This window comes from Cibotium barometz, chromosome 25, assembly GCF_041138505.1.
Source record: "Cibotium barometz isolate CiBa-2024 chromosome 25, ASM4113850v1, whole genome shotgun sequence".
Classification (NCBI taxonomy): Eukaryota; Viridiplantae; Streptophyta; class Polypodiopsida; order Cyatheales; family Cibotiaceae; genus Cibotium; species Cibotium barometz.
The window spans coordinates 45,089,038-45,113,686 of record NC_141070.1 but is presented as its reverse complement, the minus strand read 5'-3'; the positions used below and the strand labels follow the sequence as shown (position 1 = coordinate 45,113,686).

General features: G+C 39.9%; 1 protein-coding gene across 1 annotated transcript; it reads right to left on the bottom strand.

Annotated features, from left to right (window-relative positions):
• Window positions 1-19,072: 19,072 nt before the first annotated feature.
• LOC147624612 (filament-like plant protein 5) lies at window positions 19,073-24,432 on the bottom strand. Its single transcript, XM_086819628.1, has 7 exons — window positions 24,262-24,432; window positions 23,723-23,896; window positions 23,056-23,227; window positions 22,882-22,944; window positions 20,529-22,716; window positions 20,352-20,436; window positions 19,073-20,240 (listed from the first exon to the last, which is right to left on the bottom strand). The coding sequence occupies exons 2-7, from the start codon at window positions 23,867-23,869 to the stop codon at window positions 19,479-19,481; spliced, it is 3,417 nt and encodes a 1,138-aa protein (XP_086675754.1). The 5' UTR covers window positions 23,870-23,896; window positions 24,262-24,432; the 3' UTR covers window positions 19,073-19,478.
• Between the last annotated feature and the right edge of the window lie 217 nt (window positions 24,433-24,649).

Below are 24,649 nucleotides of genomic sequence, written 5' to 3'. Positions count from 1 at the left end.
CGTTCAAAAACAATACTTTAACACTAGTTTGGTACCAAAACAGGACACTTGAGTGTCCTTTTTTGGGGGTTGCAAAAAAAAATCAAACTCCTAATGTAGGCTTTAAAAACCAAAATGCTTCATTGGGCATGTAGAACATAACCCTATGCTTATGTAAAAAATGCTAAACATATAAAATGCCTTTTTATTTGGAAGTACATAAGCAACAAAGTAGCATATGTCTTGAAAATGAACACTTTTTAGGATTTTTCAGGATTTTTTCAAATATGCAAGCATCATTCTCTCAAAAAAAAAATCCAATGATATCAATAGCATTTTTCCCAAGATATTTTGATAGCATACATCAGTCCAAGGAGGTAGAAGTTCACCAAAAAAATCATTTTCTTTTCCTAGAATTTTTTCCAAAAAAGTTGTATAAAATCAGCAAAAGTAACGCGTATTATCAAAACTCAATCACGCCACTAAAAAAAATTATAGCCCTATCAATGAGAATGTTGATTATTGGTTTTCATGCTTGAGATGCGATAAATAAGCCATAATTTGATGTGTATGACACTAACTTAGCCTCCACTTAAGTAGGTTCTTATCGCCTAGTTCTAAAAAAACTGTAAAAAATAAAAATACAAAATTTGATCATCTTTTTTCAAAAACTAATCATAACTATGCTTGCACAAGTAGTCTACACCTATAGTTATAACAAATAATGCACTTACACAGCTTTCCCCTTTGATGAAAATCAAAATTAGGCTCATAATTAGACATTTTACGTATAAAAAACAGGTTGCGCAAAAGGCCATGTATGAGAAGAGGCCCAAAAAGTGGCTCTAAAGTTTTGGAAAATTCAAAACAAAGTAGTATTTACCCTATATAACATGGGTGCACCTCAAGTTTTACATTATTAGCTTGCATATGGAAGGAGAAAAATTCATGCTCCACCTGTATAAAAAACATCATTTCAATATTAGCGAGTCAAAAATTTATCCAGTAATTATCGTTTGATGATTCCAAGATTTAGTTTACATCATGGGCTTTCCATCAAGCCAAGTTTCATGATCAAACTATGTCCCTTCTAAAAGTTATGTACAAATTACTACTATTTTGAAAACAGCAAAAATCATGCGTTTTATCAGCATATGTCTAAGAAAATTAAAATATTGCCTTGTAAAAGCTAAGAAAAGTGCAATTTAAAAAATCTCAAATTTTTTTGGGGTCTTGAGGAACATCTGTGGATGTTAAGCATTTCAAAACTCTTAATAGATTGCCCACAAAAATTCAAGAAAAATGCTAACTTTCAGGACACTTTAGTGTCCTTAGGACACTTTAGTGTCCAATTACAGAACTAGTGTTAATGTCACATATACAATCACTTTTTCCTCGATTTTTTTCCACAGTTTTTGGCACAATTTTTAAGACAAGTCACCATGGTTTCCAAGACATGTACGTACCTTTTGGGCATGGTTTTTGATATAATCGTTGGGAGTTGAAGTTGTATATACATCATGTGAGTTTTTGAAACCACACAAGGTTTTGCTCAATAGGAAAATAGGTAACCAATACTTCTCATTGACCCTTGTTTTCTTCTTGAGTTTTTTCCAAAGGAGTAGCCTCCAAATGAGATTAGCGTGTTTCAAGACACCATTGACAAGCCTTTTCACTTTATATAGCTATTTTCACATTTAGGCTTTTGTTCGAAGTGTGTAGCCTTACAAAGCAATTTCATCACCTCAGTCTTGTCATCCTCCCAAATCTCTTTTGAGGGCTATTAGTTTGTAGAGTCATTTTTACTTGTGGTTCTTTCTCGAGTTGGTTCACAGCAAGAACAAAGTCAACTACCAAGAAGAGTGGGAAGGGTCCTCCTATTAAAAAGGTTTCTATAGCTGGAGCTTCACATCCAAGGAAGGGAAAGTCAATGCACATATTGAACCAAGAAAATAAAATAAAATTGACTCAAAACGTAAGTGTTCTAAGGCAAATCAGACAAGCTCATAAGGCCATAGGATTCGCAATCCCTAAGGCACCATTTCAGAGACTTCTAAGAGAGGTTTGTCATCAATGGTAACTTGGATTGAGGTGGTAGAGAAGTGAAGTCTACACCCTTTAGGAAGCAGCAGAGGATTTCCTCATAGAATTCTTTAAAGACACTATGTTAGTAGAGCTTCATATGCACATAGGTTGACAATCATGCACAAGGACATGGAGACATTGAAGAGGGTACGTTGGAGATATGACAAGCTTCTTCATCCTATGGAATGGGTAGACATCAAGATGAGAGGTATTCTCCTAGTACCACCATCAAGAAAGTCAAAGCAAGGTGAAGAAGTGAAGGTAGCAGAAGTGACATGTGATAAAAACACAAGGGGAAAAGCACTTTATAAAGAATCTCTCAAGAAAAAAAAGAGATCCTGAAGGTGATACTCTGGCTTAAGAGATTTCCCTCCAAGATATCAGAAACTTGAAAAGATTAGTAGATCTTGGGGATAATGTGAATATTGTTATAAATGAGATTGATGATGAAAGGATGATTGCACTTAGTAAAGAATGTTTTAGGATCTTGAGAAAGAGTAGAGCTGAACTATCTAACATAATAATTCTTGTGGGTTTAAGGTAATTTTCTTAATATCTCATTTTGTAGTTCCATGTTATAGGCTATCTTTGGAAGCACTCTCAAATTAACTTTACTTTTGCAGGATTTTTAGGTCTCAATTACCTCCAGATGTGCAATCAACGACGTTCATCTTGGATCCACACTTTTTAGTCTTTTTAAGAAACCCAAAAGAATCAAACAAAAAGCTAGCAAAGTGGGTCACACATTGTAATTTTGAATATGTCAGCTTAATCTTCTTTCGCTACCATGCATAGTAAGTAAGATAGTAGAGTTTGTCTTCAATATTTTTGACAACTATGAAGGAAGACTGATAATCCTGTTCTTATGTTGTAGCAGCTCCCATTGGAGTCTTGTGGTAATTGATGTTGCTGACAAACAATGCTGGCTTTCAATTCTATTAGGGATACTCACACAACGAACTTGGATTGTATGTACTATTGTTCACTTTAGCAATTCTTGTTGTAATACTTGGCCATAATGAATGTTGAACTTCTGCAAAGAGTTTGGCTCTATAGGGTTCACTAAAATAGAAGCAGTCTACAATATTCTAGGATGGTAATTGTTTTCTTTCCAGAATACCATATGCATGTTAGTTATCCATCATCTTATAGAAATGATCATAAAAGAAAATATCATATTGTGCCAATTGTGTTGTAGATCTACCTCTATATTGCAGTTCTCCTATTGTCCCATGCAAAACATCAAATAACCCCAATATGCATTGTATAGGCTACCATTCTTCATAAAACTGATTAAAGAAATTGTATTTGCCACTACTATTGAACAATGAACAAATAGAACAAGAAGGTCTCCATTGTTTAGAAGTTACCTCTTTACAAATTTTTTGTTCCAAATGACCTTTTGTACATACATGCTGATATTTTTTTATCAACATTTTTGTTAAACAACAGAGGAGCAATAGATGACATAGAGTAGAAACAATAGAGCAATACTTGTCAAAGTGAGTGGGAAAAGAATAATGATGGAAAACAGAAGAGCTCAACCATGAGCGAGAAAAGTTGTTTGGGAGGGAAGTTTTTTCACTTCTCTTTAATTTCCTCCCAAGTGCATTGACTAGTGTGATGACCTAAAAATCTAGTTGAAAATAAAAAATATAGAATAGTTTTAGTCTTTCAGTTTTGCAAATTAGAATTAGATTTACTAGTTTTCTAACGTTACGTTGGCCTTTCTCTCATTGGAGGAGAGGGATTTTTCATTCTAGCTAAAAGACCCCAAAATGAGCTTTACCTCAGGCATGCATGTTCACACCCAAAGTAAACATCTTGCCATTTTTGTTACCCTTTGCAACCAAGTGACATTGATTTTTGAAGTCTTCCACAAAACATCCTTGAGGATTAAACTTCAATTGTAGACCCTGCTCAACTATCTGTCCAATAAAACCAGGTTCTTTATAATATTTGAAATATGAAGTATATCTGCCAAGTACTTCATTTTGCCATCCTGCAGCATAGACAATGGCACTTTACCAACATGTGGAGTATCAGCAGTTGTTTCTACATAACCTGGGTTTTTCATTTTTTGTCAAAGTACCAAGCATCCGCAACCATGCCCGATTCTTTCTTTTTCTCCTTCTCTAGCTTTTTCTTGCACTCATTTATGTAGTGGCCTGGTTTCCTCTGCAATATAGTGACACTTGCCCTTCTTTTTCGGCTTATAGCCACCATGCGAAGAAGCTTTACCTTTGTCTTTATGACTGGCAATAAAAGCTTGGTCACCAACTCACATAACATATCTATTTTGCCTAGACTACTCTTCTTGCAAGAGTACTGAAACTAGCTCATCAAATGTAAGGGCATTTGGATTTCCCTTCATCATGAGTCTGAGGGTAGAGGCAAAAGTCTGATAAGAATCCGGCAATGCATTGAGAACTGTGGGCACCAATGTACTATCAGGATATATCTCATCCACACTACAATCTGCTCCTTAAAATCTTTGATCTTGGTCAAGAAGCTGTCCATTGAGTCTCTCTCATTCATGTGCTCAGACTCCAACTGTTTGCGCAGATATGCAACACATGCTTCATTGTGCACCTGGTATAATACAACAAGTGCATCCCATGCCTATTTTGAAGTCTTACATGACCGAATATGAGGAATAATACTTTGCTTCATAGAAAGTGCAAGCAATGTATGTGCATGTGCATCTCTTCCATCCCATCTCGTTTGAGCAGTAGTGGGAGGTACTGGTGGTGCATGTGGAGGAGCCACATCTATATCAGATTCTACTTCAGATGTACTTGCAGCACATGGTTACACTGGTAGTTGTGAAACAAGATGAGTTTCACTACTACTGACCACATTCCAAAGGCCTTTAGCAACTAGTGCATGCCTCATCATATAGGACCACAATGGGTAGTTAGTCCCATCATCAATTTTTCCCTTAGCACAGACAACATGTTGAATACATCACTACTGCCAGCCATGACTGTCTACCAAATGCAAAATCTTTCAACACACTATAAGTACCCACAGTATTCACTGAATGTGACCCTGGATGGCTGCCCAAAATTGATTGAATCACCTACAAAGTGTATGAAAAATAACACAGATTAGAGAATAGAGTGTTACCGGAAAATGTAGGATGCTCGATGTTGTTGAAGACACTGTATATGCTGCTGCACAACAAATCTTTGCCATTGCATAGCTTAAACACCCGAAATCAAGCAGAACCAATCCAAAATGATGCCTCTCTAGAACATCTGGAAAAGCCTTGCTTGCACCCAAAACACGCTCGAATTGCGTCGCAGACCTTGAAAAGTGTGTATACTTCATATACAAAACACTATAGTATACCTTCTTCTCCTACGAGAGTATCTCAATCGAAGCCAGAAAAACAGGGTCATGAGGAGGGAGGCAGACTACTAGATCAAGTGTCAAGAAAGCTAACTCTGATACCAATTGTTGGAATTAGGGTTAGTGTTGCAACAATGCACACACACAAGATAGAGAAGCTTGAGAGCACACAAACTCACTAGATTAGAATAAACAAATGTGTGCTAGTTACAAAAGATAAGTACACACCCTAAAATGAGTACATAAGAGGGTGTACATACACACAGGGGAAAAAACCTCCTAGTGAGGGAAAAAGTGCCCCAGAGGTCCTAAGTGTGTTCACACACATCACTACCATATAATGCTACAAAGATGGCAAAGTGATGTGTTTACACACATCACTACCATATAATGCTACAAAGATGGCAAATTGCCTTATAGTAGGTTGGGTGAGTAAAAACCATGTTAACGAATGGAGTGGTTAACATAGAAGAAGAAGGATTGAACTCTCAGATTGTGCATTGACTATTGATGGTTGAATTAGCTCCTTACCATCAAGAATAAATATCATATTCCTAGAACAGATGAGCTGTTAGACCAATTGCATGGAGCCCAAATATTTACAAAGATTGTGACTCAAGGTATTATCAGATTAGTATAAGGAGAATGATATTCCTAAGATGACTTTTATTACTCGATATGGACATTACGAGTTCACACAGTAATGCCATCCGAACTAACTAATACCCCTGCAACCTTCAATCTATTAATGCAGGAAATATTCAAAGAGCATCTGGATGATTTTATTTTAGCCTTTTTTTTAATGATATTCTGGTTTATTCCAAGAATGCTACTGATCACGAGAGGCATGTGCATTAAGTCCTAGAAACCCTTAGAAAGCGCACACTTTTTACCTCTAAAAGTAAGTGTACCTTATTTACCAATTGAATTGAATATCTAGGGTTCATAGTATCAAAGGATAGAATATCAGTTGATCTTGCAAAGATGCAAGCTATTTTTAATTGGCTAGAATCCAAGACGATAAAGGAAGTCAAAGGATTCTTAGGTTTAAGAGGATAGATTAGATCTTTTATTCTTGATATGTAAAGATTTTTTCTCCCTTGATCGCACTTATCAAGAAGAACGTTTCATTTTTATAATCTCCTATGTGTCAGAACGCCTTTGATAAGATTAAGGTTGCATTAGTGACAAATCTTGTGCTAAAGTTACCAAAATTTGGGAAGACCTTTGAAGTAATCCCTGATGCCGATGGATTCACCATTGGTGGCATCGTAATGTAGGAAGGATTCCCCATAGAGTATGAGTCTCAAAAAGTATGGCCACATGAAAGGAACTATGTTGTCCATGATGTTGAATTGCTTCCAATAGTGCATGCCTTGAAGCTTTGGTGACTATCTTCTTGGATGATGAAAGTTCACCTTGGTAACATAAGAGCTTAAAGTGGATTTTCACTCAAAATGATCTTAACATGAGGTAAAAAAGATGGATGCAAATCCTTCAAGAATTTGATTTTGAGATTAAGTGTAGGTTATGAAAATAGAATGTGGTCATCTTTTACGCTTAATAGGAAAGCCTTGGTAATTGATCATAAGAGCTTAAAGTGGATTTTCATTCAAAATGATCTTAACATGAGGTAAATAATTTGGATGAAAATCCTTCAAGAATTTGATTTTGAGATCAAGTATAGGTTAGAAAAAGAGAATGTGATCGTCTATAGTTAGCAGGAAAGCCTCCTTACTTACAATAGCTGTGATTTCAAATTCTTTACCATATGAGATTAAGGAGAAGATTGGGTTAAATAAATTCTTCACCCTTATTATTGCCTTGCTTAAGCAAGAAATCAAAATGACCTAAGAAATGAAGAAAGTTTAAGGATTTAGGTTAAAGGATGTATGCTTGTACTTTAACAATTGGTTTGTGTGTTCTTAAAGAAGGAGATCTTAAGAGAAGGATTTTAAATGAGGGCTCATGAAACCCCTTGGCTATGTGAAGACTTTCATGGCTATAAAGAAGGTTTCTTTTGGTTCAGACTTAAGAAGGTTATACTCTATCATGTTGTCAGTGCTTTTTTTGCCAAAAGTTCAAGGCTAAAAAAGTAGAAATGCCAAAAGTTGTATCCTTAAGATATTTCACATATGAAATGGGAGTGTAGAAGCATGGATTTCATCATTGGATTACCTTCATTTAATGTACGATATGATTCAATCCTACTCGTGGTAGCTCACTTGAAAAAAATTACTCATTTAATTCTTGTGAAGAAGAACTATAAGTACACTTCATGTTGCTAAAGTCTTTTTGAAGGAAGTATTCAGACTCCATGTATTACCTAGAAGGATAGTCAATGATCGAGATGCTAAAATTACATCATGATCTTAGTATTGCCTACTATCATCGAGACATTGATGGCCAAATAGAGAGGGTAAGGCAAGTGATCTGAGATCTTCTTCGAGCATTATGTGGAAGAGAACCCACGAGATGGATAAATTATCTCATGGGTTCTCTTCCACATAACACCTATAATGCATCTCATCATTTAAGGCATAGGGATGGGTCCATTTAAGGTAGTTTACAGATAAGATCGCATAACACCATTAAATTAGTCTGATCCACTGATCAGAGTGAAAATGCTGAGCGAAGAAAATGTTAGATAAAATGGATCATCAAATATAGACTATAAATATGGACATCAAAGCTTCCCAAGATAGACAAAAGTAGTATGTTGATATGAAGCGATCTTTTAGAGAGTTTGATAAAGGTGATATGGGTTTTCTTTGCATATGACCTAAGAGAAGTTCATTCTCCTTAGAAAGGTACAAGAAACTTTCATCCCTATTGTGGACCATATGCGATTACATGGAGAGTTGGAGATCAAGTAATGGACTTTTACTTCCTCCATACTTGAAAATCCATGTTGTTTTTCATATTAGCTTTGCTGAAGAAATTTATCGTAGATCCCATTCATATATTGGATGATGAGCAAGTTGCTTTTCCTACCAAATTGGAACTAGAGGAATTTTTGGATGTTAGAGAAAAGCCCCTTAAAAACATGATCTTAAAATAATATTTAATCAAATGGAAGTTTTTCCTGACTGAGGATGCTACTTGGGAGAAAGAGGAAGAGTTGAGAAAAATTTTATCCCTAGTTTATGAGACGAGGACATCTCAAATCTTCAAGTGTGAGAGAATGTAAGATCCCTCTTTCTTCATCCTAATCTAACACTAGATGTTATTTTTCTAAGATATATTTTCTAGTGAGCGAATACAAAATTTCTACAAGGTGTGCATTTCAATGAGAGACTTGGAAGCGATAATTAGGGATTGCACAAGAACCACGAGATCCTCATAAGAACTTGTAGACTTTTGAAGAGGAGGAAAGCTCAATTGTCTAGACACAAGGTATGACAATCCCCTTTCAAGCCAATTTTTAAAGGTACAGCTAGATCCTTTGCTTAAATACATTTCTCCTATTCTTTTGATCTTTCATGGTAATTTAGGTAAAATTTTGGATTCATTTATGGATGGTGGACTTTAATTAGGAATATTAGATTCAAATTAAAAATTCAGAATACCTCCATGTCTAGAGAGAGAAAGTAGAGTTAAAGGTCTAGAGAGAGAAAGGTAATAGAAAGATGAGATATTACCCTAGTTAGAAGAAATTCAGGATTGATAGGATTGAAAATTAGATATTAATTTAGGGAAAAATATTGGTGTAAGGCTAGGCAAGGATTCTATAGACAGATAGACACACACACACACACACACACACACACACACACACACAGAGAGAGAGAGAGAGAGAGAGAGAGAGAGAGAGAGAGAGAGAGAGAGAGAGAGAGAGAAAGAGAGACTTTATTTACTTGCTTTAATTTACATGGATAGATTTAATCCTAAGATTAAGCCAAGATCCTAGATTTAGCTTTAAAAAGCCAAATTGTGTGGAGGCAGGATAATTGGAGCAATCTCTTTAGGGCCAACATAGCTTTAGAGAGAGAAAATTTTGATTGATCCTTAAGTCGAGGATATTGGGAACACTTTATTTCCCTTAATCAAGTGTAAAGCGGTATCATAATGGGAAATATTATGTGCATTATTGTGGTTAAATTAAATTGCCTTTAGTAGTAAATTTAAAGTCCTAGAGATAGAACTAGGAATAAAGCTAAAATTAAGGAAGGCAAGGACTAGAAGTGCTCAAATCAAAGAGATAAGGAAGAAGAAGACCTTAACTCTAGGTGCACAAGTGTGCACTAAAGAATGACCGTAAGACTCCTAGAGATTGCTACAGATTTTCAACATGAAGATAAGACCCGAATCAGAGAAGTAGATTGATGACCTTAGAAAGACCTTCTTTTTTAACACAAAGGACTCTTTTTGAAGTTGAATGGAATGATGTATGACCCCAAGAAAGGGAATATCTTGAGAAGACCTCACCATGATATATGTTGTTGGAGGGATTTAACTTGCTCGGATTTTTGACTAGAGAGCTCTGTTATGTCTCATCAAGATTACGATGACTTACACTACTTTGGATATGAATATGGTGTACATTGTTTGAAATATTGCTTTATTGTTTGGATACTGTATTCATGTGATGCATGTGTTTCTTTGTGTGGAAACTTGTGAAGGTACCACACAAGTTTATGGATTTTCGTATGGGTATCATCTACAGATGCATCACACAAGTTTATGGATTTTCGTATGGGTGTCATCTATGGATGCATTACATGAAGGCACTCATTCAAGACTTTGATCCCTCTCAACTAAATGTGGGTGTGCTCTTGGAATGATTGGTGTGATGGACAAGGAAGAGGAAGCGGCTCCAAAGTGAAACGGTGTGAGTAGTAATGTGGTGGATGGTGGCTAAGTATGGGTGTCATATGAGTGTCATCTATGGATGCATCACATGAAGGTAGTCATTCAAGACTTTGACCCCTCTTGGGCCAAATGTGGGTGTGCTCCTATGATGAACAAGGAAGAGGAAGCAGCTCTGGAGTGAAATAGGTAGTGTTGTGGATGGTGGCTAAGTATGCATGCTGGTACTAGATAAACGTTTGTCTCTTGACACCGGTACCTAGAGTGTTCATTCTTTGGGGATAAGTCACGACGTTTGTCTCTTGACACCCGTACCTAGAGTGTTCATTCTTTGACCCCTCTTGGGCCAAATGTGGGTGTGCTCCTATGATGAACAAGGAAGAGGAAGCAGCTCTGGAGTGAAATAGGTAGTGTTGTGGATGGTGGCTAAGTATGCATGCTGGTACTAGATAAACGTTTGTCTCTTGACACCGGTACCTAGAGTGTTCATTCTTTGGGTATAAGTCACGACTAATAGAAGCAACTCTCATGATTATTTGGCACTTGTGTTAAGGTGGATGTGAGACATGCATGGCTCCTTTGGTTATCTCATGGTGGTTCAAGAGTATTTATCATTGATGTGTGCGTCTGCCTAGTCTCACAGTGGTGGTGTGAGGACATTTATGTTGATGATGTGTTACCTTATTATATGTGATATGGACATATGGATTATTTGTTATGAATAGAATTGTTTAATGTATGTTTTTCTTTAATGAAAGGACGGTTTTCATAGGAGTGCATGTGTGAACTAAATTTAAGTGGTGTGTGTATGGGTAAAGTGGCAATTTTAATTATGGATACGTGAGATCACATCACCTCCATAGGCCCAATGGAGGGTGGAAGGCTAGATCCATGGGATTGGACGGGGATAGGCTGAGCCTATGGATCTGGTTTAAGTAGGAAAAAAATAAAACATTAGAAAGTGGGTGGTAGGATGGAGCGGAGAAAGAGTTGTGGGGGTACTTTCTAAAAGGAGACAAACTTGTATTTATAGAATGAGGAAACTTGGGATGACTAGTTCAGTTTGGTAATAATAAGAATAAGGATAGAAGGATAACCTTCATAATTGAGTAGTTAAGACATCTTGCTAAGTCTCGAGGAGCTGCTTAATGTGACTTTCGAGAATTATAGAGGGAAAACACTTGGAGGAATTATTCATCTTGCATAAGGATTATTCTAGTCAGTCTAAAAGAAACTTATTGAATAACCAATCGTTAGGAGATTTATGTGATGATGTGACACTGATGTGTTACCTCTTGTGATATGTGATATGGACATATGGATTATGTATAGTATGAAAAGAATTGTATGATGTATGTTTTTCTTTTATGAAAGGACTATTTATAAGAGTGCATGTGTGAAGTAAATTTAAGTAGTGTGTATATGAGTAAAGTGGCAATTTTAATTACGTGTACATGAATTCAAACTGGCTCCATAGGTCTACTGGAGGATGGAAGGCTAGACCCATGGAATTGAACGAGGCTAGGCTGAGCCTATGGATGTGGTTTAAGTAGAAAAAAGATCAAACACTAGAAAGTGGGTGGCAAGGTGGACCTGAGTTATGGGTACTTTCCAAAACGAGACAAACTTGTAAATACCCAAGTTATGGGTACTTTCCAAAATGAGGAAACTTGGAATGAGTAGTTTAATTTGGCAATCACAAATTAGGATAAAATAATTTCATTCATAATTGAGGAGTCAGGACATCTTACCTTCATAATCGAGGAGTCAAAATATCTTGCTAGGCCTTGGGGAGCCGCTTGGATGTGACCTTCATGTGACTTGCTTATGAGAATTATAAAGGGAAAACACCTAGAGGAATCATTCACCTTTCCTTGTATTGGGATTATTCTAGTCAGACTGAGAGGAAGTGATGGAATATAGGTAAGCTTTAGGAGATTTATGTTGATGATGTGACATTGATGTGTTACGTTGTGATATGTGATATGGACATATGGATTATATATGTTATGAAAAGAATTGTATGATGTATGTTTTTATTTTATAAAAGGATAATTTTCATAGGAGTGCATGTGTGAACTAAATTAAGTATCGTGTATGAGTAAAGTGGCAATTTCAATTATGGGTGCACGAGTTCACACCAGCTCCATAGGTTTAGTGGAGGAAAAAAGACTAGATTAAGCCTATAGTTTTGGTTTAAGTAGATCAAGGATCAAACATTGGAAAGTGGGCGGTAGGGTGGACTCGAGGTGTGGGTACTTTCCAAAACAAGAAAAACTTGTACTTATAGAATGAGGAAACTTACGACATGTAGTTGGCGATCACAAATAAGGATAGAAGAATTTTCTGCATAATCGAGGAGACATCATATCTTGTTGAGTCTTTGGGAGCCGCTTGATGCAACTTTCTTATGAGATTTATGAAGGGAAAACACCTGGAGGAATCATTCACCTTTCCCTCAGTCTTTGGGAGTCCCTTGATTCAGCTCTAAGGATTATTCTAGTCAGATTGAGAAGAACTGACGAAATAGCCAAGCATTGTGATATTGTGATATGAGGCCCTAAGTGAGTCACTCTAACCTTAGTGTGATTCCGCTACCATATTATTATATAGATTATTATAGTCAGACTGAGCGAATTGACGGAATAACTAAGCGTTGGGATAGAGGGGTAGGAGTTGTTGAAATATACAAGTGAATAGGGTGTGTGCACGAACAAGCCCTTAGCAAGAGGTTGTAAAAGAGAATCTGTAAATGTGAGAGAGGCTGTGGAAAGGTGTGAAGTATCTACTAGGAGAGAATAAAGGGTAGCATTAGAAGATTTAGGAGGTGTGGAGATATTCTCGGAAGAGGTGGAGAGAATCAAGCAAAAGAGGTGGAGTGAATCAAGGAGAGATTAGTGGGATTAGATGCTTGGATGTAAACTCTATAAATTGAGGCATTGGCCTAATGAGAATTTGCTGGTTTTTTATTATCCATGCCTACATTAAGCTATCACTTAATTTCTCACTAATCACATCTTAATTATCATCTAATCTCTTTTCTAATGATGTTGATTCTAGCATTTGATCCACCATAGCTCATCACATTGCTGCAAATTTAACATGGTATCAGAGCCTAGCCTAGAATCCATCAAATTTATGAGCCCATTATCTTGCTAATCACCTAGCTATTCAGGATTAGTAGATAATCAAGTTTTACCTCTTCTTTTCAAAGAGCTTCTGTACCCCAAGCTAGTGGAGGGGCTTGATCTCCATCCAGGCTTAGCAATAGCCTCCAAGATTTTAGCCACACATAGCCACAAGCCTCATGCTCCAGCCCATTCAAGCGATTCGTCAAACCGCCTACTGGAGCTGCCAATTTTTGCTAAAACGCCAGCGCCTTTTTTTTTTAAGAGAACTGGAGATCTTGTCTTACACATGGCAGACAAAAACCATGTATCTGTTCATGAGGAAAAATCAATGGGGGCTAGTTGAGGAAAGAGATGAATGCCCAGAGATGAGAGGGAAAAATGAGTGGAAGAGCAAGAGTGAGAAAGCATTAGGACTTATCGCACTTAGTTTAAACAGTGATGAAATCATTCATCACATCACAGGGATACAATGGGCAAAAGATGCATGGGATGAACTCAATGAATTATTTGGCACTAAAGCAAAAAATTCAAAGATAAATCTGTTAATACAATTCCACAAACTGGATATGAAGGAAAGTAAACTGGATATGAAGGAAAGTGAACCTTTAATCACACACTTGAACAAATATAAAAGCATTAAGCAACAACTGGCAGCCATTGGCAAAAAGGTAGAAGATGATGAGGCACTAGCAGTGCTTCTGAGAAGAGTGTGGACAAAGGTGAATATGAAAACATTGTAGCAACGTTAAAGAATGTACCTGATTTTGAGGCTGCATGAGATAGAAGGAGATCTACTAGAGTAAGAGAGCAGAGTCAAAGAGAAGAAATGGTTGGACTCAACAACTAGAGAGGAAAAAGCATTCTTCACCCGAGGAGGATTCTCTCGAGGATGAGGATGATGAAGATGCAGAGTAGGAGGAAGGACCTTCACTTGCCACCACAACTGTGGAAAGCCAGGACACATGGCAAGAGACTGCTACAGCAAACCCAGTGGAGAAGGAACAACATCGGCAAATTGCATGGAGGCTCCTAAGGAAGTGGAGTTAGATTATCTTTTCTGAGAGAGAGAGAGAGAGAGAGAGAGAGAGAGAGAGAGAGAGAGAGAGAGAGAGAAACCTCACAACCCAATGTAACCTACCCCAACAGAGTAAAACCACCTTCTTTGAGCCACCGATGATGTAGGCCATGTGGTAGATGTATGTGTGAGCACTTTAGTCAAGGTCACAAGCACTTGTAGTAGCCTTGGACACATAGAGAGAGAGTGTTTGTGTCAAGGACTATGAGTTTAGGGACTTGAGGCACTGGACGCGGACTATCAAGTAAGAGGGAAACTTGGTATAGGGTCCAGGTGTGCTAGGAATATTCACTTGAGGGGAGGTGTTGAAATATACAAGTGAATAGGGTGTGTGTGGGAACAAGCCGTTAGCAAGAGGCTGCAAAAAGAGAATCTATACATGTGAGAGAAGCTGTGAAAAGGTGAGAAGTATCTACTGGGAGAGAATAAAGGGTAGCATGAGAAGATTTAGGAGGTGTGGAGATATTCTGGGAAGAGGTGGAGAGAATCAAGCAAAAGAGGTGAAGCGAATCAAGGAGAGATCAGTGGGATTAGATGCTTGGATGTAAACTCTATAAATTGAGGCATTGGCCTAATGAGAATTTGCTAGTTTTTGATTATCCATGCCTATATTAAGCTATCAGTTAATTACTCACATCTTAATTATCATCTAATCTCTTTTCTAATGATGTTGATTCTAGCATTTGATCCACCATAGCTCATCACATTGCTGCAAATTTAACAGGAGTCTCACGCTCAGACATTATCTTGGCTTGTAAGATGAGATCTTAATTCTTCAAGTGGGGGAGGATGCCAGATCACTCACTACAACACATCGAGAGCGTAGTAGTGTTTTTGCAACGTTTTTGGAAGGAAAATATAGGGGGTTTTCACGATGCCAAGCAGCGATATATCGCTGCTGGGTAGCGCTTTTTCGTTTGGGCAATGTTTTTGGTAGCGCTTTTTCGATGCTTAGCAGCACAATATTGCCTGTGAGAAGCGAAGGGGCTGGAGCCGCAAGAAACAATACCAATCGCACAGCATGAGATTTAGTTAGCCCCTAGCTCCATAGGTTTTTATTACGCTTTATCTTGTATATGAGTTTTTTGGAAACATACACTTATGTAATCCGCTAAGTATTGTAATTGAATTTTGACAATCCTAAAACCATGGTTTGCAAATGTCTTTTGTTTTTAGTATTTGTAAGTTTTACATTACACTTGTTCATGATGATGTGAAGTTATGTTAGTTTTACTTTGTTTACATTAGAAAAAAAAGAGATGGGGCAGACTGGGGAGTTTTGTGCAGACTCCCTAGTCTGTCCCAGCTTTTTTTAATTCTGTAGTACATTCGCTACTCAGTAGCGTTATTTGGCTGCTAAGCAGCAAAAAAGCACTGCTTCGCTGCTGAACAACGAACCCATTGCACAGCGAAAATAGTAGCGTGTTTAGCAGAAGGGATATAGGCTCGACATCTCCACATCCTTCTAGTTATAAAAGCGTTGCTATTTTCGCTGTTAAACCCTCATTCTGTTGTAGTGACTCTCTAATCCCACAACCAGTATGTAAAAATCTTCGCATTTACCAAGTAAAGAGAGTACATTATTCTAGAGAAAGAAAGTTGAGTTTTCAAAATCTTTTTGAATGGAAAATTTTCTTTTATTTTCAGAAACTTGTCTGTGCAATGAGAACTCAAATCTGACTTCAAACAAGTAAGAGTTTAGAAGTACCATCCTATGACAAAAACCTTAAAGTTAGCCTAGTTGGTGGAAATCTTTGAAAATGACCATTTGAGATTAAATTATGGTGATGTATGCTCTCAAAATTTATTGTTTAAATATTTTAAAGATATCAAAAGAGCTAGAATGTGAATTTGACTCATTCTCTCTCGTGAAGGGAAGCTTCACGAGACAAAAGCTTGATTTTTCAATAAGTATGGGTTGTTTCAAGTGATTGCATGAAGTGTTGCTCCCATTTTTTTCATGTTACTTCTAAGAGTTCTCAATGTTAGAGTGTATGAATTATTTTTGAGTTTCTTAGTGTATGAGATTAAGATAATAATGAAGTTCAAGATTCATAAGATCTTGATTAAAGAAAGGCTTGAAGCTCTCTCTCTTTTGGTTAATAAAGGTAGAATTGTTTCTTCTTTTGGTGAATAAAGGTAGCATTGTCTCTTCTCCTTCTTCTAAAGCTTAATAGAGTCATGCGTTCTATGTGTTTTTTTCTACCTTACTTAGGGTTTGTAGTCAAGCTTTCACTTACTTGCTTTGAAATGAAGAAGAGCTCTTTCTTAAGAGTCTCTAGGTTCTTTGGCATGCTCACGAGAATGGTGAATCTAAGTATGTTTTGAACTTCAGATATTAGCACTGGTTTAAAGTTATAAGCTTCTTTTTGTGAATCAAGGATTTAGCATAGCTTTATATTTTTCCATTCACACATTAGTTGATAAGCTTACTAAAACTTAACGAGTGGTACCTCACACATGGATGTGGCGTTTGAGGTTGTGATCCTCCTCAAAAGGGCATAGGGTGGGTGCGCTCTTGGCATGCCTAGATGAGGAGCATCGATGGGTGTAGGGTGGGCTTTTGGTGCACCTAGGTGAGGAGCGTCGAAGTGACCTTTGAGTCAATGGGTTTGGTGTGATCTAGCCATTCGCAGCTCAAAGGTGGACAAGCTCCCATGTAATCCTGTGAAGCCAAACATGGTTATGAGGGATATATTTTGATGATGATTTCTCAAAACGATCCATTGGTTATAAATCCGAAAGTGGACAAATTTGGGGCCTAAAGGAAATGCCCATGCGCATACTGGTTTTTACATGTAAATATGATTATGATTTAAGAATTTGTTTCTTTTAAAGAGGAATGTGTGCATTCTTTGATTTAAGTGATGTATGGGAGTGAAAGCTAATATTGTGAGAGGGATAGTTCTCTATGGACCATTTCAAGGAGATCTCAAATCCATCGGTCAATGTATAGAACTCTTGCAAACTACATTCCTCGTCATATGATCTGGACTACTATCCAAGCCCTTGATAAAAATCAATTCCTCGTCATATGATCTTGACTGCTATCCATTCCTCGTCATATGATCTTGGCCTCTTTCGCTGTACTCAAATAAAACTTTTGGAATAAAAAATATATATTGCTATGTTTTGTTTGTAAAAATCTCATCTTTTTGAGTAATGATGTGTAAACTTAAAAATGCAATATGGTCCAAAACTTGACATTTGGCTTGGAACGACAAAAGTGAATTGAATCGCATTTGAACATTTGGCTAGTGATAGAGTGGTGGCTTCAAATTTGTATCTCAATTGCAGAGAATATTACTTCGGGCAACCTTACTAGTCCCTATTCATGTGGCATCACCAATGGGATAGTGCAATGAGGATGAAGTGAAGTTTATTGTGATAATAGACAATATTTCTTCCACATTATGCCAAAAATGTAAGTTTAGCTATAATTATAGAAAGTTTGGGTTTTGTAAAAGAATATAAGATCCTTGGTAGAAGCCTCTTCACCATGGATGAATATTCACCCATATTAATCAGTTTGCCTTGTTAGAAAAATTATAATTTTAGGCCAATTCATCATTTCAAACTTTTTGGATTCCGTGATTGGGGTATAAGCTACAACTATTTAGGGCAAATTCTTTCATCTTAAGACTATATTAGGGAATTTACACGCCTATTCTTACTCACTTTTCATTAATTTTTAGCTCAAAACAAGTAAAGAATTTCTCATCAATCAATTACAAAAAACACTCTAGTTATTTCCCCACTCATTAAAGAGATGGCGTACAACAACCAATACGTCAATCTATACCTCTACATGGGGGGGGAGAGAGAGAAGCCCACCTTTGCGCCTTGAGGAACCTCTATAGACATTAATTTAGGAAGGGAAGGCAGACCTTATGCCAGCATTAGAACTAAGAGATTCTACCCACCATTAGTTAGAGGCAGAAAAAAGTAAACGAAGAAAAAGAAACTTTCATGTTTCCACCAATAAAGCTGACAAAGTAATTCCAGAAAATAGGCAAAAACGATAACCGTCCATTTTCTATCGTGTAGGCCGTCCATGAAAGCTGCCCTTTGTCTATGGTGGCTGGGATATGTAGGCTAACCACACCCGTGCACACTCGGCAAGATATAATGGTCATGCCAGTACCTGTTTCAGCCTCCATAATGTCAAGTAAGTGCCAAGCCCGCAGCCCCTCAAGTGGGGACGTGAGAACGTGCCACGTAGTTACAAACTTGCGTGATCGGATGGCGTTACCGCCAGTGTGACGCCCGGTACTGCAGTTACTACCACCCGCCTTCACGTACCTCTCTGTTCACACTTCCCATTTTCTGTCGGACCCGGGTTGGTGTCCGTCGTCCCGGCCGTAGGCATCAGGGGAGCGTGTAATGTGAAGTGAACTTTTATACTCTACAGTATGTGCGCCGCCTGTGCTTGCCAGCCTGTGTATCAGATTTACGCATAAACCATACTTGTTCGCTTTTGTGCACATTAAAGAACTTTACAAAATTAGCTTTCAGTGCTAATAATATTAGTCAGGAATCAATATATATTCAGGTTATAATATTTTTATAAATACAACGCACATGGCAGAAATAACAAAACGGGAGATTTAAAAAGATTTTCTTTCTGAGATAGACCCACGCTAAAAAAAATCTTCATAATTCGCGGGCCCAACGACCCAAGTCAAAAATATATATACAGTACAAAAATATACTTACATGTTACATGCAAAATTCTAGTTGTAACTGTAAAAGCCTGGGTGTTTTTTATATACAAATTTTTCGACTAGGTTAAGTAGTGCGACATTAAATGAAACATGGCGCGCTTTTGGGCCTTGTGAAAGTTAAGACGGTGCAATATAAGATAGCTGTTGCCCAATTCCTATAAGGTGTGCAGAATAATAATGCAGATACCACACACTGACACACGTATGTATAGAGTGTTTTTATTACATGGCAAATGGCAAACAAATAGGCACCATGGGACCGTCCAGCTCCACACGTAGAATTCATTGCGGAACGTGCTATGACTATAGCCACGCGAAAAACTAACGTTGCGCTTTCGCCCTCGTAAAAAATCTGGCAATGCGTGACGCCGTTGCCACCTTGGCAGGCTTCGCCGGTAATATCAGTGGCCCAGCCGCGCCGCCGTTAGCTTTACTCCTGGACTTGAGTAAGCTGCGAGCTCCGGAGTTGCCGTTCGCGGTTGCTTCCCGTCTCCCGCCGCCCTGCTCCAAACGAAGATCAAATCTGGCCGGCGAACCCGCAGGCGAACTGAGAGCGGTCTCCGGCGGGCTGAAATTGTAGGCGGGACGCTCCGTGACGTACTCGTGGAGCGGCGATTGCAGACACACCCCTGTCGCGGCGTACAAATGCGGCTGCGACATAGGGTGGCGGCTTCCGAAACTGTAGCAAGCTGCCGGATGCAGGGGCGTGCCATGGCTTCTTGCGTGAGATTCTTGGTCAACGGTGCCCGAGATATCGCCGGAAGAGCCCCAGAACTGATCGGCGCTGATCAATCTGCCGCCTCTTGTCCGGATGAAGCCGGAATGGGTCCGACGTGGCCGGGCGTTGCGGTCTGCCAGCTGCAGGAGTGCCGGATTGACAAATGAGATGTCGCCGTTGGTGCGGGTGAGCGGCGGCAGGTTCTGTTGGTCGGTTGACGTTGCGGATTCTAACGATGAATCGAACGACGCTTCGACGACGACAGATTCCTGGACTGACGACAGGGCCCTCAACTGGTTGCCAAGTACAAGGATAGTGCGCTGGCATTCCGCCAGCTGTGCCTTAGCGGCAGCTACTTCGCGTTCCTGTTAAAAAAGAAAGAACCACATGGACCAAATAGTGAAGTCGGGGACACATGCATGAATGCACACATGGCGTCCTCACGTCGAAATAATATTGTGAAATCGCCTACCCACCTTTCGAGCCTTGCCGTCGGCGTCTCCGTCTGTCGACTTCCGCCCTCGAGCTGGCGTTCCGGTCTCTGTGAGCGACGTTACAGTACTACAAACGCCAGCCAAAATGATTTCTTAGATCTTTTTAGTCTCATCAACTGGTGAATCAACAATTACTGTTTTGAAAGGAAATTGCCATACCCTTGAAGCTCCTCGCACCGCGCAGCTTGCTCCGCCAGCTGGGACGTCAGAGTAGAAACTTGGTGCCGCATTTCATCCAAATTGGCACGAGCAGCGACCAAATCACCTTCTAAATTCTGCTTGAGCGACGACGTGTCCACCAGCTCTTTGGCCACGGCGGCTTTATCTTGCAGAAGTTGAAGCAAATCGGATTCCAGCGTGGCGACCCTGTCTCGGGACTGCTGAAGCTCGGCCTCTGCGGCGTGCAGCTTCTCTTCAACCTCCTCTCGCTGGGACCTAGTTTTCTCCACTTCCAATCGAAGGCTTTCCAGTTCGAGGGCCATGTCATGCTCACCGAGCTTCTCGTCCACTTGAGAGCTTACAAATTTCTCAGCAATACTGGCCTCACTACCGGAGTTGATGTCTACGACAGAGCTTGGTGTACAATCCTCCGAGTTGACGGCATTGCCAGCATTTGTGAACCCGTAGTGCAACCTCAACAAGTCCACCAATTGGCCTAACACTTGTGCAGCCTCTTCCTCTGATGAATCGTGCACACGCCCACCATCTAGCACAGTCACAACCTGCGCTAGATTCTGCAACAGGCTTTGGCCAATTGAAGTACCGTCCACGTCTTCTTGGTGGCTTTCCACTAGTAAGAGAAAGACTTCCATTACCTTGATTAGAACCCCCTTCACTGTTACCTTTTCGGTATCATCTTCCACCTGCTTGGCTACCTCATCGCACTCATCAATCACCACAGAGCCGTCCGTCTTGCTAGTTTCACTTCCTTGCACGCTTCTGTCCACCTCTATTACACGCAGATTCGTGTCCTGCTCCATGGCTTTTCCTACCACAACTAGCAAGTGTTTAATCTGAGAGAATTCCTCTATAATCTGACTCACCCCAAGGTGGAGATGGCTGGCATCCAAACCATTTCCCTGCTCGACCAGATGCTTCATGTTGGATGGCAATGCTAGTATGTTATCACCAACAGATGATAGCCTGCTGCTTAATTCTTGCAAAGCTGCTTGAAGATCAAACTCTCGTGAGAGAATGATTCCAGGCTTGCAATTCTCCACATGTTTCTGGTTGCCGTTGGTGGCAGCAGGTCCATCCTCATTTCTGAGATGAGAGAGCTCAGCAATGAGGGCAGAGGCCCAAGATTCTGCACAACTGATCTCGTCGTCATTGTTGCCACCATCTTCAGAGCTCAAGGCCCAGTCAACAACCTCCATGCTCTCGAAGCCAGCACTTGGACGATCTGCGGAGGAAACTTGTTGCTGCGGATCAAGTACTCTTATATTTTTCACAATTGCATGATGGTGATCATTGGCTAATGGCACAGCTTGACCTCTGCAGACCATGGTTTCCAACAGCCCTTCAGCTGATGACAGCTTCGTTGCTGTCCTGGCACAAAGCTGTCTGGCAGCCTGTAGCTCAGCTGTTCTCTTGACCAAAGTCTCCTTCAAAAGCTTAGTCTCATCCTCCATAGAAATCAATCTGTCTGTGAGCGCCTCTAATTCTCTTTGATCCTGTGAGCTACTGTGCAAGCTTTTTGTGCCGGGCAATCTCTTCTTGCCCACGTGATCGGCTTCCACTCTCATTTGCGCTATGACAGCTGGTCCAGGCAACCTCTGGCGAATCAGACCACGGAGTCTTTGGCACTCTGAGTCAAGCTTGGCAATCTTCCTCACACTCTCCAAGTGCTGTTTGTGTGTCGCATCTGCTACTTTCTTACTGTAATCTTTCTCATCGTTTCTGATTTGCAGCTCTTTTTTGAGGAGGTGAAGCTCATACTTGTAGGCATCCATGTCCTTATGCATGCTCTCTATTTGAACTTGAAGAATCTTGGCTTCACTCTCTGCTTTGGCTTTTGAGTTGGTGATGTCTGCGAGGCTTCTGGCTCGCTCCTGGAGAGACTTGGATATGGCGTTGTTCTCGGCTGCAGCCTCCAGCAGCTGCCTTTTTAAGTTGGCATTCTCAGTCTCAAGTTCTGTTCTGAGCTTCTCCCATTCTCTCTTTCTGGCGTTTACCTCTTGCGAAGACTTGTAGTCTTGCTGTTCCTGTGCGTGACGCATCTCCTCCATGCACTCCTTGAGAGCCCCATTCAATTGCAGCACACGCGCGTCCATCAGGCTCTTCTGCTGGCACGCCACTTCTAACTCTTGCTTCACAGCCTTACAATCAGCTTCCGCCTTCTCTCGAGCTGCAGCATGAATAATTTCGTGTCAATAATGGGCAATTCCCTTACAATCTAGAGCAATTTTCCAACAAAATAGTGTGGTTTATATCGCATCAATAAGATAGAATTATTGTTATTTAAACCAAGAATTCATTCAACACCCAATCCATCATACGTATTGCTACGTACCTGCTGCTTCCGCTTTTAAGGACATCACATGCTGCCTCAGTTGCTCCTCCTTCGTAATCAAGCCTGTTCATATGACAAGCACTTTGGTCCTTCACATTCATTTATTTGAAGAGGTAATTATAAAGAAAAAATAAGATACTGTGCATGTAGAAACGGCCCCTTGATGAGGCTTACCCTCCATGGCTTCCTGTGCAACACGAGCTTGTTGGTTGGCCTGCTCATCCTTGGCTACTAGTCTGGATGAGAGATCTAGGATTCTCTGGGTAAGCATTGTCACCATCTCTTCCGCTTCTCCCAAATTGTTATACCGGGAAATCTCTTCAATGCTAGGATCGGGTTTCATAACCTGTGGAGGTCGAAAAGTTATAGAAGATAGAGATTTTATGACAGGAATATACAATGCAACTCAAGAAAGAAAGCTTTTCAACGAGAAGGAAGGCAGCTTTTACAATACGGGACGGGGAGGCAGGGATAGACTACGGCAATGTACATGCAGAAGAACAAAGAGAGTTACAATGGAAAAGCGAGGGAGTGTGGGAGCGAGGGATGTGGAGACGGATGGATTCTCTCTAAGGTTTATAATGGGCGGGCACGTCGGAGGTATTGCATGGCATGTCTGCCTAGGAAGCCAGTCAAGGACGAAAAGACAGAAGGTCGATTACAGCCAACGATGATTCACAAAGCGACGGTGTACTGTGGGCGGCCCTCGTGTGACGTTGGCTGGGTTTCTCTCGTTTGGATCAGATACAAGACGCATGGCCAATTATTCTCGAAAAGACAAGGGCAAAAATTTTGGGATGAAGTGGGCGGTGGTAATGGGCGCGCGTGTGCGTGTGTGGACCTGCTGTGACTCTTGCTTCCGTTGATTTACGTCGGAAACCGAAGAAAGTAAGGTGGCTCCATCTTTGCCGTCAACGCTCGACGCCAAGCTGGGAGTGGGCAACGTCTTCTCCAGCATCTTCCTCCAGGGCCAGCTCTTTTTCTCCATCGTGTATTACCAATTTAGACACTCCACCTACCCACAAAATAACACCACCAGGTCCTGTTAGCTCATGCGTCAATGTTCATCTCGTTAATCACATATTCACACAGATAACGCATCGCATAACCTCATGCTCATGAGTCATGAGGTCGAGATGATTACACCACTTCAGCTACCACACTCAATCTCACTCTCAAATCTTAGAATCTAATCAAATATAGTACAAAAATTTTAGTTGTACCAAAGCAAATGACAGGGAAATGCCGTGATTGGCTTCTTGTAACTAGTCATTCGCTTCTAAAGCAAGGAGAGCCAGGGCTCCACAGTCCTAATAATCTTCTCTCGCCTACCTATGACACAGTGATACCGAGGGTTTGACAAGACGGAGTGAGCGTTACCTGCTTTCTTTCCGAGAGAAAGCTTTGTAGACTGGAGTCAATGATCAGTTGTATCTTCTGCAGTGGTCCTAGCAAGGGAGCTTCCCTCTGCGGTTAAGCATTGGGAGTTATTGCATTACTGGCAGCAAGGACACGCCAAAGGAGTTAGGAGATGGGGATTAGTTATCATTAGTGTGTATGCAAGGACTGGGATATGTACATAAAAGTTGTTAACAGTGATAAAGTGGGTTCATTACCTTGGAGCTACTTGCGAAGATCAAATTCTGGGGTGAAAGCAAGGCTATATAGCAATGTAAGGTAGTTTTTTAAGGACTGAGAAGCAACGGCGAAGATGCGTAGCGAGGGTGGGTTGATTGTAATGTGTGAAAGGCACAGAGAGAGAGAGAGA

Coding starts and splice junctions, on each gene's coding strand:
- LOC147624612 (XM_086819628.1), bottom strand. CDS start 23,869: ATGGAGAAAAAGAGCTGGCCCTGGAGGAAGATGCTGGAGAAGACGTTG. Junction 23,228..23,722: donor GGAAGCAAGAGTCACAGCAG/GTCCACACACGC, acceptor CGACCTCCACAG/GTTATGAAACCCGATCCTAG. Junction 22,717..22,881: donor CTTAAAAGCGGAAGCAGCAG/GTACGTAGCAAT, acceptor TTCATGCTGCAG/CTCGAGAGAAGGCGGAAGCT.